General features: G+C 36.0%; 1 protein-coding gene across 4 annotated transcripts in view; it reads left to right on the plus strand.

Annotated features, from left to right (window-relative positions):
• The window catches only part of ATP2C1 (ATPase secretory pathway Ca2+ transporting 1), a 133567-nt gene that overhangs the window by 43923 nt on the left and 73756 nt on the right, over positions 1-15888 (plus strand). For 3 of the 4 annotated variants that reach the window (XM_054595163.1, XM_054595166.1, XM_054595164.1), the window contains 3 exons: positions 10729-10839; positions 13041-13157; positions 15731-15820. In XM_054595163.1, the coding sequence (XP_054451138.1) occupies positions 10729-10839; positions 13041-13157; positions 15731-15820 (318 nt within the window). Of the gene's footprint in view, positions 1-10531; positions 10559-10728; positions 10840-13040; positions 13158-15730; positions 15821-15888 lie in introns of those variants that run through there. The other variant, XM_054595165.1, reaches the window with a different exon arrangement.

The raw sequence follows: 15888 nt of genomic DNA on the forward strand, positions 1-15888 counted from the left end.
CTCAGTCTGTTGTGAAGGCCTTGAAGCCATGACACTTCTGAATAATACTTGTCAGTAAAAGGAACCAAGGTTCCCTGGAGAAATGGCTAATTCAAATCCTGGGGCAGAGAAAATACAAAGATAAGCTTGAAACAACTTGTGGTGCCAGAAATTAATGAATTCCTCAAAAATTGGTGAGAACATATCAAAAGGACATGGCAGGCAGCCTGTTCAAGGCGCTCCACTGGGGAAAAGTGGGACAATTTCAGCAACAAAATGAATAAGAGGATTCAACTTAATAAATATAGATAGAAAAAAAATTATAGTTGTTTGGCAACAACTATAGTTAATTGTTTCAGTCAGGTGTTTAACATAAATTGAGCAAAAGTATAAGGTATAGGATATTTTTACAGAGCCTCAAAATATTTCTTTACAAGTTACGGAAAACTAGTAACTTGATAGTGGGAAAAAATCTTTCAGTACCACTTACTTCAGCCATTGTGATCAAAGTTAACACCAATAATGGGACAGACATTGTTCTTCCTCTTTGATGTCTCTTCTTTTCTTTTCCTTGTAGTTTTATTTGTTGACAAAGTCAGGTTGTTTGTCCTGTAGAATTTCCCACAGCCTGGAATTTGCCGAATGTATTCTTTTGAAGTAATTTATTGTGCTTCTCTATTTCTTATAAATTGATGGGTAGGTTAAGAGTGTTGACTGTACACTCTCACTTTAGGAGATTTCAAAGACCTGTCCTTGGGATTCTGAAGCAGTTGGTCTGGATTTCTGGCTGTAAGAATATTTAAAAGCTCCCTAGGTGATTTTAATGAGCAGTCAGGATTGAGAACCATTGCTCTAGACCAAGTTACCACTGGTCAGATTCAGCTTCAACTTTTTTGCCAAGAATACCTAGTAGCACCTCTATTTTTAATCACCTCACTCCCAGCTGATTGTGAGGACAGCCAGAGTTTGAGAATGACCACATTCCATCTTGTCTTTTAGGTGATAAGACTGAATTTTGGTGTTGATGACTTTTCCTGATGTAGTTGGTAGAAAAAGTAGGGAATTGCATACTGTAAGAGGCATTTGTGGATGTTTCTGAATACTTAGTCATGTACGTGACCCTAGATATGTTTGGTGCTTCAGTTTGGACTTATAGATTGTAAACCTAATCCTCAGGTAATGCAGCATTTCATAAGAATGTGTTTCCAGTGCTCTTCCTTCCCATGCCACCATTTCTTCATTGGTCAGGCTGAGCAGTGATCCTAAGTTGATGAGGCCTGCTGACTTTGAGACAAGTGCCGGCTTCTGATGTGCTCTGTGTCGGCAGTCTGATCCTTGGAGAGCTCCAGGAGGGACAGATAGACTTTTTCTTGCTTGCATGCCTATTACATTTGCCAGTAAAATAGTGTCTGGCAATTGGAAACCTTGATCTTGGTTTTTTCAAAAGAGATATGAATGTACTTGCCTAGTCCTTATACAAGATAGACTAATAGTACTTTTGATGCTGAATATTATTAAGAACTTTGCAGAGGGTATCAAGATGGCAAAAACCAGGTCATACTCTTGTGAAGATGTAAAAAGTGTGGGCGAGGCAAATGCATAAATGTTATACCATTAGTGTTACCTTAGGGGAAGGGAGCCAGTATTTGAAAACCCACCATATGCTAGGCACTGTGCTACATACACTTTTATAAGTGGTGTTTCTTCAGTTCTTGATACCTATGAAATCAAAATAGGTATTTTCTCAGTTTTCCGCTGAGGAACAAGACTCAGAGAAGTTAAGTAGCTTGTTCTGGGTTACACAGATGGCAGGCATCGAACTGACTAAATTGGTATTTAGTTAAGTCTCACCTTGACTGGAGCAGTGGTCCCCAAAGTGTGGTTCCTGGATGAGCAGTATTAACATTCCTTGAAAACTTGTTAGAAGTGCACTTTCTAGCACCTACCCCAGGCCTGCTGATTTAGAAACTCTTAGGTAGGGGCCCAGTGACCTGTGTTTTAACAAACCCTACAGGGGATTCTGGTGCTCACTAGTAAGTTTGAGAACCACTGTACTGGAGTGCTTTATCGCCGACCCCCTGCCCTCGCTGCCCCTTTTAAAGAGGTAAAACTCTTCGTTTAAATACCAGTTGTTGTTGTTTTATTTTTTTCCTGAAGCCAATACATAAAATATATAAAAGCAAAGCTGTTGTCTTTGAAGTTGGAGTAGAGCCTGGGACCTTGTCTTCTCAGCTCTGAAGGGGATGTTTCGTTAGATAGCTGCTGTGCTATGCTATTACATTATCCCACCCAGCTGATCATGGTATAGTGTAGATATAAGTGGACTTATACAGCATTACCGAAAAATACTGGTTGTCTTATTCTCAACCAGATTAATTCAAGGAACTTGGAGTCATTTGGTCATCTTTGGGACAAAAACTTACTACTTCTAATAATAGTGTTGTGCTCCTTTCTATAAAATATGGCTTGAAGATAAGTGCCCAAATTGCAAATTCTCCCTTATACCCAGAGTGTGTTTTTATGCATGTACGCTTCTCTGTGTCGGTAATTACAATCACATTTAGGTGGAATTATTTAGTATCGCTTACTTTTGGCTTCAATCAACAAGCAGTTGTTTCTTAAATTGAGTGGTTTTGTTTGATTTCTTTAAGTCATTATGAACTGTTCTCATTTGGAACTGCTGTCATCAGTATTGTCTTGTTGAAACTACTGTGTCACTATTACTGTTTTCTTTTGCCTGTAAATGCCTTCTTCACATTTATATAATGGCATTGTATGGTTTGAGTCTTAGAGTCCCCAGGGTAACCCTACTTTCACATGCTACAGCTATTGAAACAAGTGTGTAGTGCCTGGTTTTTTCAAGTTTAATGCCTAGGCTACCAGATTTTTTGGGACACTAGGTGTCTTTCTGATTACTTGCAAGTGAAAGTTGGAAAACATTTATTGTTCACTTGACCTAGAAACTTTTAATAACCCTTGTTTAACACTCCTGAACTCCGCGGAGATGTAGTATTTTTATTTTTCCCCATGGCTTGACTTTTGGTGGGTAATTTGGGCTACCTTCGCTGATTTGTTTTTTAAAATCAGATTTCTGTCCATGTGCTGCATGAAGTGACAGAATCTGCAAAACTAATTTTCCCCCAGGGATAGTTTATAAACCTATGGCAGTAGCTCATTGTAGAAAGTATTTACCTTTTAAAAGTAAAATACGCTAAGGTTTGCATTTAATCTAACCATACCTTTCAGCCTCATTTTCTAGGCCAATGATTATCAACTTTGGCTGCACTTTAGACCCACCCTAAAGAGGTGTTAAAAATAATATTTTTTGCTCTACTCCAGACCTAATGATTCACACTCTCTAGGGATGGTGTCTGCACACTTAGATTGAAACAAAAAAGATCCTTGTCGTAGTCTGCAGTTGCTGCTATAACAGAGTATCATAAACTGGGTGGCTTAAACAACTGACATGTATTTCTCACAGTTTTGGAGGGCTGGGGAGTCTAAGATCAAGGTGCTGGCCAACTTGGTTCCTGGTGAGGGCCCTTTTCTTGGCTTGCAGTAGGCCTTCTTTTTGTTGTTCTCTCACATGACGGAGAGAGAGTGCAAGTTCCCTCTGGTATCTCTTAAAGAGCAGTAACTCCATCATGAAGGCTCCACCCTCATGACCTATGTCATGACCTTCATAGAGGCCCCGTGTCTAAATACTATTACATTAGGGTTAGGTCTTCAATATGAATTTGGGGTGGGGGAGAGACCATTTAGTTCATAGCAGCCCCCAAGTAATTTTAATTTGTACGAGAATTGGAAACTGATGTATAATAGTGCTTAGACTAAAAAAATATAAGTGAAACACCTGGGAATCTTGGTAAAATCCAAATTTGGATTTAGTAGGTCTGTGACGAGGCCTGATGCATATAGGACACATATTTAATGAATTATTTGTATATCCTAAAGATCTGAAACTCTGCAGTTTTAACAAAATTTTATGTGTTTAATATTCAACAAATTTATTTTATTAAAAGGGCTATTTTATATATATACACACACACAGTTTTTGGTATACCAAAGACTTGTAAACATGTAGTTTGGTAACTTTTCTTACTATTATTATTGTTCTTACTTTATATGACAAAATTAATTATGATTTTAGTTCATGCTGTTCTGCAAAAAGCACCAGGTCATACCCACACTTAATCACTTGCAGAGAAGCACACAGTCTGTTGTTGCCAGCATCCCATTGTCTGAAGCTTCAGAGTCCAGTTATTAGGGTGCCCTTAAGATGTCACTAAAATATCCATAGAGTGCCCAATCATTCATCTCCTCACCCACTTTTACATTAGAGGAGAGCTGCCTTACGAATACAGAATTTTAAAAAAAAGTCTTGGTTGCTGCACACTTGTTATTTATGGTGTATACTCTGAATAAATGAGTATATCTCTACCTCCTAGAGTTACTCTATATGAGGATATCCTAAAGAGTGGGAATTAGAAGAAATGGAAGAATGTAGAGGAAATATGTCCTGCTTTAGCGCAACACCAGTCATCCTCAAGAAGAGAGAACCATGTATTTCACAGCTAAGGAGCGATGAGGCAGCTGCTCAAACTCTGTTCACCTCGGAAATCCTCTGAGGCTCAGAGCAACTTATTTACTGATTGTTCTTGATAAGTAGGTGAGTCTAGTGCATTTCTAGTTGACTGGCGAGACAGATTCCTGGGGACAACAAGAAGTCAATCTGCTGAATAGCCTTCGGCAGCCTTCATCTCATGGTGTGGCCCAGTGTTAACTTTGTCCATGTTTATTCTAGTAAATCTTCTGTGTTTATTCAGGGATAAAAGCACCTGGAAATCTCACTTTCCAGACACAAATAAACTGGCTCAAAGAACATGGCATGAATTTGGATACTCAAATCTAGCTTTTCCAGGTAGTCCCATACAGTGGAGGGCTGAATAGATATATATATATATATTTTTTTTTACGCTTGTCTCTAATTAGTTTTTAAATGCATCCAATGAAAAATTCTAAGCCTGTTTTATTTTGATAGGTCTGGGTCATTTAGTAGAGGTAGAGATGCCTAATGAAAGAGTTATTTCCTTCTAACCAGATTGGACTAGTCACACACAAATTAGGTTTCCATTGCTGTTTTTGGAACTTCCCGGGTGTGTCTTAGCCATTCCCTCTGTCAATGAAAGTTTTCCCAGAATATGGAAGGCTATAGTAGTCTTTTCCTCTCAATGTTCAGACTGACTGACTTGTTGTCAGTGATTTGTGTTATAGCAACTCTTATGTGTGATTTTGGTATGACTTGATTCTCCAACTGAATTATTCTTCTCTGCAGGGTATATAGACTTAAGAACTTTGTGGTTGTATGTATGGGCTTTTCTTTAGTAATTGCTAGTTGGTTGCATGAATTAGATCTAATAATGCTATTAGATCTAAATGCTATTATTTGAAATAAATGTAAAGCAACAGTGACAAAACAAAGATATGGTTAAGCCCAGGGTATTTTTAAGTTTAGATAGGAGATTAGCAGATAATACCTAGTGCTTGAAACCTGGGACCATATGCAGTGGAATTCTGTGATAACGTGAGAAAGATATAACATGTCTTTAAATGGTATACTTTCAGATGATTAAGATGGTTACTTTCAACTAAACTAATGTGAGCTTTTATAATTCTCAAAATTGAAGCATTAGTAAATCATGCGAAGATTGTTTTTCAGCTGAAAACACTCTTCTCATTTAGTCAGAGAAAATTAAATGTTTGTGTGAAAGCATAATAATAATATAAACTAGCTACCAAACTTTTCCATAGTGGCTGCACCTTTTGACAGTTTCATCAGCAGTGTAACAACGTTTGTTTCTCTACATTCTAAAGCTTGTTATTGCCTGTCTTTTTAAATTTAGCCATCCTAGTGGGAGTGAAGTGGTATCTCATTGTGGTTTTGATATGTATTTTCCTTATGGCTAATGATTTTAGGGGTCTTCTAATGTGCTTATCGGTCATTTGTATATCTGTAGAAATATATATTCAGAAATTTTACTCATTTTTAATTGGGTTATTCATCCTTTTATTATTGGATTGTAAGAGTTTATAGATACAAGGCCTTTATCAGGTAAATGACTTGCAAATATTTTCTCCCATTCTATGGCTTGTCTCCACTTTCTAGTATTTTTGCAACACAAAAGTTTTAAATTTTGATAATGTTCAGACTTTTTTTGTGTCTTGTACTTTTAGTGTTATATTTAGGAAATGGTGGTCAAGAAGATTTAAGCTCATGTTTCTTCTAAGAGTTTTGTAGTGTAAATTCTTACATTTAGATTTGAGTTAATTTTATATATGGTGTGAGGGAGGGGTCCAGCGTTATTCTTTTTGTGTGGCATCCAGTTGTCCCAGCACCATTTGTTGAAGAGTCTTCCACTATTCTTTACCATGGTGAATAGAATTATTTAGCGTATAAGAAAGCTAGAAATCTAGTGTAATTCTTGATATATGTGTCTGGTATATCATCCTTTCCTGTCCTTTTTACTTCTGCTTATATTCCTATACACTACCAGCCTTGTCCAAGCTATATTTATCTTTTGTTTAGACTTACATAATATTGTCCAAATTGGTATAGTCTCACCACTCTTACCCTTCACTTTTATTATTTTCCAACTTGTGCCTTTCTTTCTTTTTTTTTTTTTTAAGGCTGCAGTTCAGGGTCTTCCTTTTGCTCTTAGGATTAAGATAAAAATTCCATAGTATGATCTATATAGGGTCTGGTAGGATGCCTATCTACCTATGTGGTCTAGTTTTGATTTTATGCCCTCTTGATTTCTTCAAATACTTCTCAGAAGAATATTTCCATATCCTCTCTCCACCACAGCCATCAGCCTGCCTGCATCCTGTGTTACTCAGCCTTCCCACCCGTAACTTTGGATAAATTTTCCATTCCCTTATCTAAGGCTAGCCCTTCTACAAATTCTCCAGGTTTCATTCCCTTTCATTTAGTCAAAAACATCACTTGATCAGTTGTTCCATTTCCCATCTGCATTATCAGTTTTTCCTCTACAGATCATTCTGATCAATTTGCAAACATGCTGTTACTTCTTCCATCTTAAAAACAAAACAACGCGCCCCCCCCCGCCCAGCTCTTGATCCTGTGTTTCATTCTGGAGTCCAGTGATCAGTTCTCAATCTTCATCCTAACTTTTCAGTAACATTTGTCCCAGCCACTTATAGCCTCCTTGAAATACTTGTTTTACTTGGCTTCTCTTTTGGTTCTCTTTTACCTCACAGGTTGCTCTTTTTTGGTCTGTTTACTACGCATCCTTGTTTCTGTATGTTGAGAGAATGCCCTGGGTCAGCCCACAGACATTTTTTCCCTTTTGTGCTGGTGTAAATGTTTATTCTCAGATTTAATGCTATTTATATGCTCATGACTACCCATGCCAGGGCATTTCTACCTTGATGTCTAATAATAGCTAGTTGCTTATTTCAGGGGTTTGTGCCCAAATGTTATCTTAATGGAGAGGTCTTCCCTGGCGACCTCCACCCTCTGTAAAATGAAACAACTTCTCTCCTACTTAATCCTTTTTTCTTGTTTTCTAGAGAATCTATTGCATAACACTTACAATCTTTTGTTCCCTATGAGCTGGAGTTCTTGCCTGTTTGGTCACTTCTGTGTCTCCAATACCAAGAACAGTGTCTGGTGCATAGCAAGCTTTGATTATGTGTTGGAGAACTGAATGAATAAATGCTGGCAGTCTTTTAGTACTTCATTCTCTCCATCTGCCCTCTTTTTTGGGGGGTGGGGAGCTTTGCACATTCATTTCCCTCTGTTCTTCCATCCCTTCCCTTAGGCAGCTTCTTGACTTTCACTTCTGTAAATACCACTTCCTCATCAAAACTTTCCTGTCCTCATTGTAAGTTCTCACGTTCATGGACTTCTTCATAGTAATGGTCATTTGCAATTTCCCATTTATTTGCACTGTTCTTTGATAATGTCTGTCTTCCCATTCCAGGCTGTTTCTGCTTATTGTTAAATTCTAAGGCTCTAGCACAGTCAGATTCTTAATAAATGCATTGTTTGTTGAAAGAGTAAATGAATGAACAAATTCATACAGTATTTTGAGCCATATAACTAATGACCCATTTGAGTTAGTAAATCTCTTAACACTTGTTTTAAAAGAAAATAGGATTAAAATTCAATAATTTCTGTAATTTTAAGTTGGTATAAAATGTAGTAAGCATAATTGTAGTTTACATCACTGCCTTTAGCCAGGACTTTACTGTGCTGTAACCTCCCTCTCTTGTGGGAGAAATTCCTTCATTGAAGTCAGTCCTTATCAGGTGGCGATCCAGAAGTTATCTTACAAGTTCATCCTTTGGTTTTGGGGTTGCCTTCCTTCATATAGCAGCCCTTTCTATATTTAGAGAGTTATCATGATGCCCCTTCAGTATCTTATCTTTAATTAAAGGAAATAATCTCACTTCTCTTGAGATTTTTTTCCAGCTGCTTTTAAGCCCATAAAATGTTCCTGAGGGATTTTATATAAAATACGCTCCAACATAGACCCTATCTGTGTACCAACTACCAGAGGATTACTTTGAAAAGATTTTATGAATAAGGCTCTTGTTCTGCATCTGGGGTACTAGAGATGGCTATTTCTAATATATTAATGATAAGAGAAGTATACTTAAGTAAAGCTACATGTGCAGTGATTTTTCTATTAATCTTTTCAATTGATTTGAGAGAGAGCGAGAGAGACAGACAGACAGACAGGTAGGGAAGGAGAGAAACTGACTTTTTTTTTTTTTTAAAATACATGCATTGGTTGATTCTTTATGTTCCCTGACCGGGGATGTAACCCGCAATCCTGGTATAGTGGGATGACACTCTCACCAACTGAGCTACCCAGCCAGGGCAGGCTTCACTAATCTCTATTAGTAATTTAGTTCTGTGTTGCACTCCTTGTACTATTGAAATGTACATATAAATATTAAGTAGTTTTGGGTGAAAAATAGCTATTTGAGTGCTTATCTCTAGTGGTTCAAATGCTATATTAATGGATGTAAACCTGACACCACTTTAGGTACTATTTGTTCCCATTTTATATATAAAGAAACTGAGGTAAAGGAATCTTAGAAATAGAATATTTTCAAAAGATTTTCTTAGTTTCATTGTCACTGCAGGCAATGTCAACATATTGATCCTTCTTAATTTTGTTTTATGATCTCACAAGATGAAAAACCATGTCAGACTTGTGCTTTAAGAGTCAAGTCATTTGTGGGGGAATTTTTTCCAATGTTTAATTTAGGGATGGTTCACTGTAGCCTTTCCTCTGTCCTACTTGGTTTTACAGGATTGAAATAAGGGTATTCAGTGACTCTTAAAACAACTATACAGCTTTTATGAAATTTCCAATATTTCTCTAAGGCTTTAAATTTCTAAATTATGTAAAAATATCATGCTATAAAATAATTTCAAGATTTTAGTCTGTCTCTAGTTTCCTCAGTTTGTAGTCACTAATATCTTGGCATTAAGAGTGGAAAAATACTTCAGGTCTTTTCTTTTAAGGTACTTATACACTTAACAATGCCTTTTTAATAAATGAGATTAAAAACATGTATTTAATTGTTTCTGAGCTTGGTCACACTGAGGAGATCCTTTTTTTCCCCACAGCTCTTTACCATTTTATGGAGTAAGTGCAAAATTTTTTTGTGGACACAGGCCTCCAAAACGACATTTTAATAATAGAAGCTTTAAAAATTATTCTTCTTTGATCTCAGTTCTCTTAAAGAAGAGTTGCCTCAAAAACATTTGAGGGGAATATTTTATCTTAAATATGTTGATTATCCAAGATTGCAGACATATCATCTGAAAATTTAAAAGACTTGTGTCTTGGCAGTAAAATGATCACTTCAGGTGCAGTATTATTTTAATCAGTGGATGTGTGACACCTGAAGTGTTCTCTTCTTTAAAAGTTTCAGTGGGGAACGTGTTGTCTCTCTTTCTCCTACTTACTCAAAATGTTTTTTGTCAGTAAATCACCTCAGCTGAGGATCCACGATGAATTTGGGTTCAGGATTTATTTCTAGAAATGTGTTAAACAGTTTTTGCTAGGTATATACTTATGAAGCTGCACAAGTAGGTACTGTGGTTACCATCGTCTCTGTGACTTGCTCTGCTTGTTCAGTCTTTTCACTAACCTGTGCATCCTCTGCTTGTTTGGTCTCTTGCTTTTTGTTTTTCTTCTTGTTTCAGACTTTAAATCTGACTTTCTGTCATGGTGCTTTAGTAGAGTACTGAGGTGTCCTTTCTGGATAGTTAAAAATGAGCTGGCCAACAGGAGTAATGAAATGATGACAGCTTAGCTGTTCCTTGTTCCTTGTCCTTCGTGTTAAACATAATAGGTTTAGAGGATTATGACTACATGTAATCATTAGGATCTGCTAGACAGGACTTCTGTGTTACTTTTACTCATTGCATTGGTATAGAAATAGCATCTTTTTAATTTAATGTGAAAATTATTTTGTGTTCTAGCTGGCACTGGTGGTCTAATTTTTGAAATGTGCTTTGTGGAAAAATCAGCACATGGTTAGTATAAAGTTATCTTATTAGTACTAGATACTCATTTTTAGTGTGAAAATATTTGTTTTCTAACTGGAAACAGTTAGTTGCTGTGTATGTTTGAATTTTTATTTATTCTAGGTTGCATTAGAAATGTTTGGTATACACAAATATTTTCCTTTGGCTTAATTTTCTAGGTTGCACGTTTTCAAAAAATTCCTAATGGTGAAAATGAGACAATGATTCCTGTATTGACATCAAAGAAAGCAAGTGAACTACCAGTCAGCGAAGTTGTAAGCATTCTCCAAGTAAGTGCTTGGTGGGGAAGAAAGGAATAGATAATAAAGTCAGTCATTTAGACTCTACATAAGTGCTGTCCCGTAGAACTTCTGTGATGACAGAAGTACTCTCTTCTGCGCTATCCATTATAGTAGTCACTAGTTAAACATGATTATTGAACACTTGAATTTAATTTTATTTAATATTTATTTATTGAAATTTAAATAGCTGCATGTGGCTAGTCACTTCCTAATTGGACAGTGCCACTCTAGATCATTAGCATTACCATGACTGTTAGTGCTACATAACGATTAGTTGAATTAAGAAAATAATTAACTATTAACATAAGTAGAATTAGAAGTTTATCTTTTTTTAATGTGTTTTCTAAAGTAAAAGCTAAATGTAAGTTCAGAACTGCAAAAAACTAATCTTTTTCTAATTTTGAAAAGCACAATTTAATGAAATATGAAGAATATTTTTTATGTTTCCTTAGCAATTCACATATTTTAATGATAGCATTAAAAATATTGGCTATCCTGCCCTGGCCAGTGTGGCTCAGTGGATTTAGTGCTGGCCTGCAAACCAAAGGGTTGTGCTGGTTTAACTCCCCGTCAGGGCACATGCCTGGGTTGTGGGCCAGGTCCCCAGTAAGGGGTGTGTGTGAGAGGCAACCACACATTGATGTTTCCCTCCCTTTCTTTCTCTCTCCCTTCACCCTCCCTAAAACTAAATAAAATCTTTGAAAAAGGGGAAAAAATATTGGCTATCCTTTATTTGAGGGTTTGGTTTTTTTTTTTTGGTTGTTGTACTTATACTGTTTTAAAACCACTTATTTTAAATATATTTAAATGTTGCAAGGCTTTGTTATTGGAGTGTATTATAAAACTTTGGCCAGAGAAACTAATTATTTTAGGGGTGCAGGTATTTTCATTCTTTTTTTAAAATTTAACTTATTTATTTTTAGGGAGGAGGGAAGGGAGGGAAAAAGAGAGGGAGAGAAATGTGGATGTGTGAAGGAAACATTAATTTGTTGCCCTCTCAAGCATCACAAGAGGGGACCGAACCTACAACCCAGGCAGGTGCCCTGACTGGGAATCAAACCCGTGGCCTTTCACTTTGCAGAATGATGCTCAGCCAACTGAGCCACACCGATCAGGGCTAATTTAATTCTTTAATGATAGTTATAACAATGAATTATGATAAACAGTAGCTGAAAAATGTAGGTGGCAATCATAGAACATAAAATATCCCAATAACCAGCTCATCTTAGTTTCATCATTTTGAGTAACTCAGGAATCACAAATTTTCTGCCTGAAATAATTAAATGCAGTATTTTGCCATGTATAATACACACTTCTTTGTCCAAATTTTTGAGGGAAAAATAAGGATGCACATTATACATGGGTAGTACCTGAAATACCTGTGTCTGTTTTTGTTTTGTAATTTGTTACATAAAATTTCTTGTACCATAACATGTTCAAAAATAAATGCTAAAATGCCTTTATAATACAAAAAACAAGACTAAATATAAATAAATAATTGACTTTAAAAATTAAAATGAAAGATTTTTTTCCCCCTGGAAGTTTGGGTTGAAAACATGGTTGTGCATTATACATGGGAGTGCATTACATAAGGTAGAATACAGTAGTCCAAGAGCAAAAGGTAATATCATCTTCAAAGTTTTGATAGGCGTAAAGAACGAGGAAGGTTGTCCTGGCCTATTGAATGTTCTTCTGGATAAACCAATTTTAGAAAACAAAACAACAATGAAAACAAAAATGATTAGGATATACCGATATTTTGCTTTCTGTATGAGTAGCTGGTTTGTATTCTCCCTTTTCCGCCACGGGAACCATTTTTATTTTTGTTTTTGTTAATTAGACTCTTATTGCTTACATAAAAAAAAAAAATTTATCAAAGCCTAATTTATGTAAGATAGACCATAACCATATTTAGTGCACAGTTTGCATATTGACAAATGTAACCAGCACCACAATTAAGATATAGAACATTTTCATCATTCCCCAAAACTCCCGAATGTTGTTTTGCAGTTAATCCTTTATGCCTCTGCCCCCAGGCAACCACTTATGTGTTTTCTGTCACTATAGGTTAGTTCTCACTGTTGTAGAAGTTCCTATAAATTTGATCATACAGTAGGTACTTGTTTGTGTTTTTCTTCTTTTGTTCTCTGCTAACATTTTCAGTAACTTTTATATTTAAAATCTAATAGGCTGATCTTCAGAATGGTTTAAACAAATGTGAAGTAAGTCATAGACGAGCCTTCCATGGCTGGAATGAGTTTGATATCAGCGAGGATGAGCCACTATGGAAGAAATATATTTCTCAGGTGAGATATTTTTATTTCTTCCTCTGTTGTGTAACTTACATGTATTTTTGTCAGTGTAGTTACTTACTTTTGTGAAGTTATTTGTGAAAGGAAATAATCTTTAAACATGTTTTTTACCTAAATATTTCCGTTTGTTAGGGTGTACTGTTAGGTGGGAATTTCTTTCATTTTTAATATACAAGTCTTTAAGGGCTTAATAGACATCACACAGAGGTGATACTGTTAATATGTTTCCTTTGCAGATGTCTAACTTCTACTTTTTAATTATAGGAATGCTAATATTTTTTAAAAGTAATAGGGTCATCTTAGAAAATTAGTAAAAGTAAGCTTAGTAATTTGAATCCAGACCAATGGGGTATATATTTCTCCTTTATTTATAGTATCTGTATGATCTTATTATCCTCTGAGCCTTGTTTATAAATGGGGATAATAATCTTAAGAGGTAGTAAACTATCAATAGATGATAGCTATTTTTAATAACATTTTATCAGTAGCCTAATCTTTTCAGAAAGACTTATTGTAGAATTTTTTCTTATCTTGACAACGTTATGTTAGTGTGAAAAGTTTTAAGAATTCTATGGCCAATTTTCAACCAGCAGAGTTAGTTTGCCAGACAAATGCCTTTTTAGTAAAGAAAATTTCTAATGCCTTTTAACTTGCAGGGTTTTTTTTTATTATTTTAAATAAGGATCTATGTTTAACTTTTCTAAAGCACCTTGTTTATTAATGAGCCCAAATTTACCAGTATTATCAGTGCAAATGAATTTCTCTACAGTAGAAAAATGGAATTTTTAGACATTAAAAGAACCTTGTGTGTGTTTGTTTTGTTTTTATGGAATATTTTCTATATGTGTATTTATATTCTGACATTTCCACATTACCTAGACCTTCAGGAAGTTTACTCTGGATTATAAACTACAATAATTCGACTTATCCCTAGGCAGTATGATTTAATGTTTTCCTTCCTTGTTCCTCTTTTCAAAGCTAGAGTGCCCTGCATCATGGGACTGCTGTGGGAGTGAAATGAAACAGTGCCTATAATGCAGTTAAGCACAAGCAATAACAGATAGTAAATATTAGTTGTCAATTATAAAGCATTAGTTTACTCTGCTTCTCTACAGATAATACAATTTGTTGTTTTGCAGACATTTGTCTGGAACCTGCAAGTGGTATCCTTAGTGCTATTTTAAAAAGCTGTGCCATAGTTCATGGGGGAATTTAAAAAATTACCCCTTGAAAAATTTTATTTCAAAGGGGAAATAAAAAAAGACCATGGACCTTGTCGTCAAAGTGTGATGATAACATCTAACACTGAAGAGGGTTTTATGGTTTACACAGTGCTTTAATATACATTCTTAGTTGATCCTTACCACAATCTTTGTTATAAGGTACTATTTTACTAGATGAGGAACCCGTGGGGCTTAATGAAATTAAAAACCACACACAAGTGGCAGGAGGTGGATTCAAACTGAAACTTTGACTCAGTCAAATGTGTGGTTTGTCAGCCCAGAACCACGTTTCAGTTGTAGTTTTATTTTGCAGGAGCAGTAATTTTCAGTCCTCTTTGCATTAAAGTCACCTGGGGAATGCTCTAAAAATGCTGAAGCCTGCGCCCTAGGCCCAAAGATTCTGAGGTAATTGGTCTGGTGTGAACCTGCGCATTTTTAGAAGTTCCTCATGTGATTCTGATGTGAAGCAGGGTTGGAACCACTGAACTAGGGAATGAAGCCCTAAAGGGAGCGGTAGGTGGTGGCATCTCCCCTGAGAGCGGTGGTATCCAGGGGCTGGGGCTCTCCGCGGGGATGGATTCTTTGTAGCCTAGTACTCTGTGGCTTTGACCGCAGTGGGCGCCGCTGCATCAGAGGAAGAGATTCTGGCAGCAGAACTCTGATGTTCAAGGAGTAGGATGTCCCACTAGAAAAAAGTAGGGTGGCTCTGGTGCTTAGTCATTTAAGTGCTGCCTGATTGTTTGGGACTGTGGTCTTGTTTCTTTATATGCTATTGGCTCTGCTGGAATGGGTATCAGGAAAAGCAGCCTTAGGAAAAGGCTTCCTCTGTGGAGGGGATCTTACTTTCTGTTCTTTGCTGCCCCACGTGGTTATTCTGTGGTATGTGGGTCAACCACCAAATTGTAGTCTGCACTAATTTTTACTTAGTATAGAAATGTTGAGGAATGTTTTAAGCTAATAATTTAGGTGTTTTACCCAGTGTTTCACTTAAATCTTTAGCTTAAAAATCATTTCCCACTTTTTCTATCTTCAGTAGAAATTCAAAAGCTATATATTACGTTATTACACAGAAATACATGTGCACTATAAGAAATTGGTAACTTCATAGTTTTAAGTATTGATATTTAATTTTTTTTTCAGAAAGGGTGATGTTATAAAGCGGTAACTTTTAAATGTAGTTAAGTGTAAATTTTCTGTTAGTTGAAGAGGTACATAAACTAAATATAGACTTGTAATTTTCTAATCATGCCACAATTGGTGGGTTTTTTTTCAAGTTTTTATAGTTATGGAACCTGACTGTCATTCATACAGAACTGTTGAATTGCTGTTTGTTTTCACTTTCAGTTTAAAAATCCCCTTATCATGCTGCTTCTGGCATCTGCAGTCATCAGTGTTTTAATGCATCAGTTTGATGATGCTGTCAGTATCACTGTGGTAAGAAAATATATATATTCATATTTTAAACTGTTGGCTAATCATATAAATTAGGATTGGCTTTTATA

The sequence above is a fragment of the Pteronotus mesoamericanus genome, unplaced genomic scaffold (genome assembly GCF_021234165.1).
Source record: "Pteronotus mesoamericanus isolate MK-2021 breed Mesoamerican mustached bat unplaced genomic scaffold, CSHL_Meso_final scaffold_54, whole genome shotgun sequence".
Classification (NCBI taxonomy): Eukaryota; Metazoa; Chordata; class Mammalia; order Chiroptera; family Mormoopidae; genus Pteronotus; species Pteronotus mesoamericanus.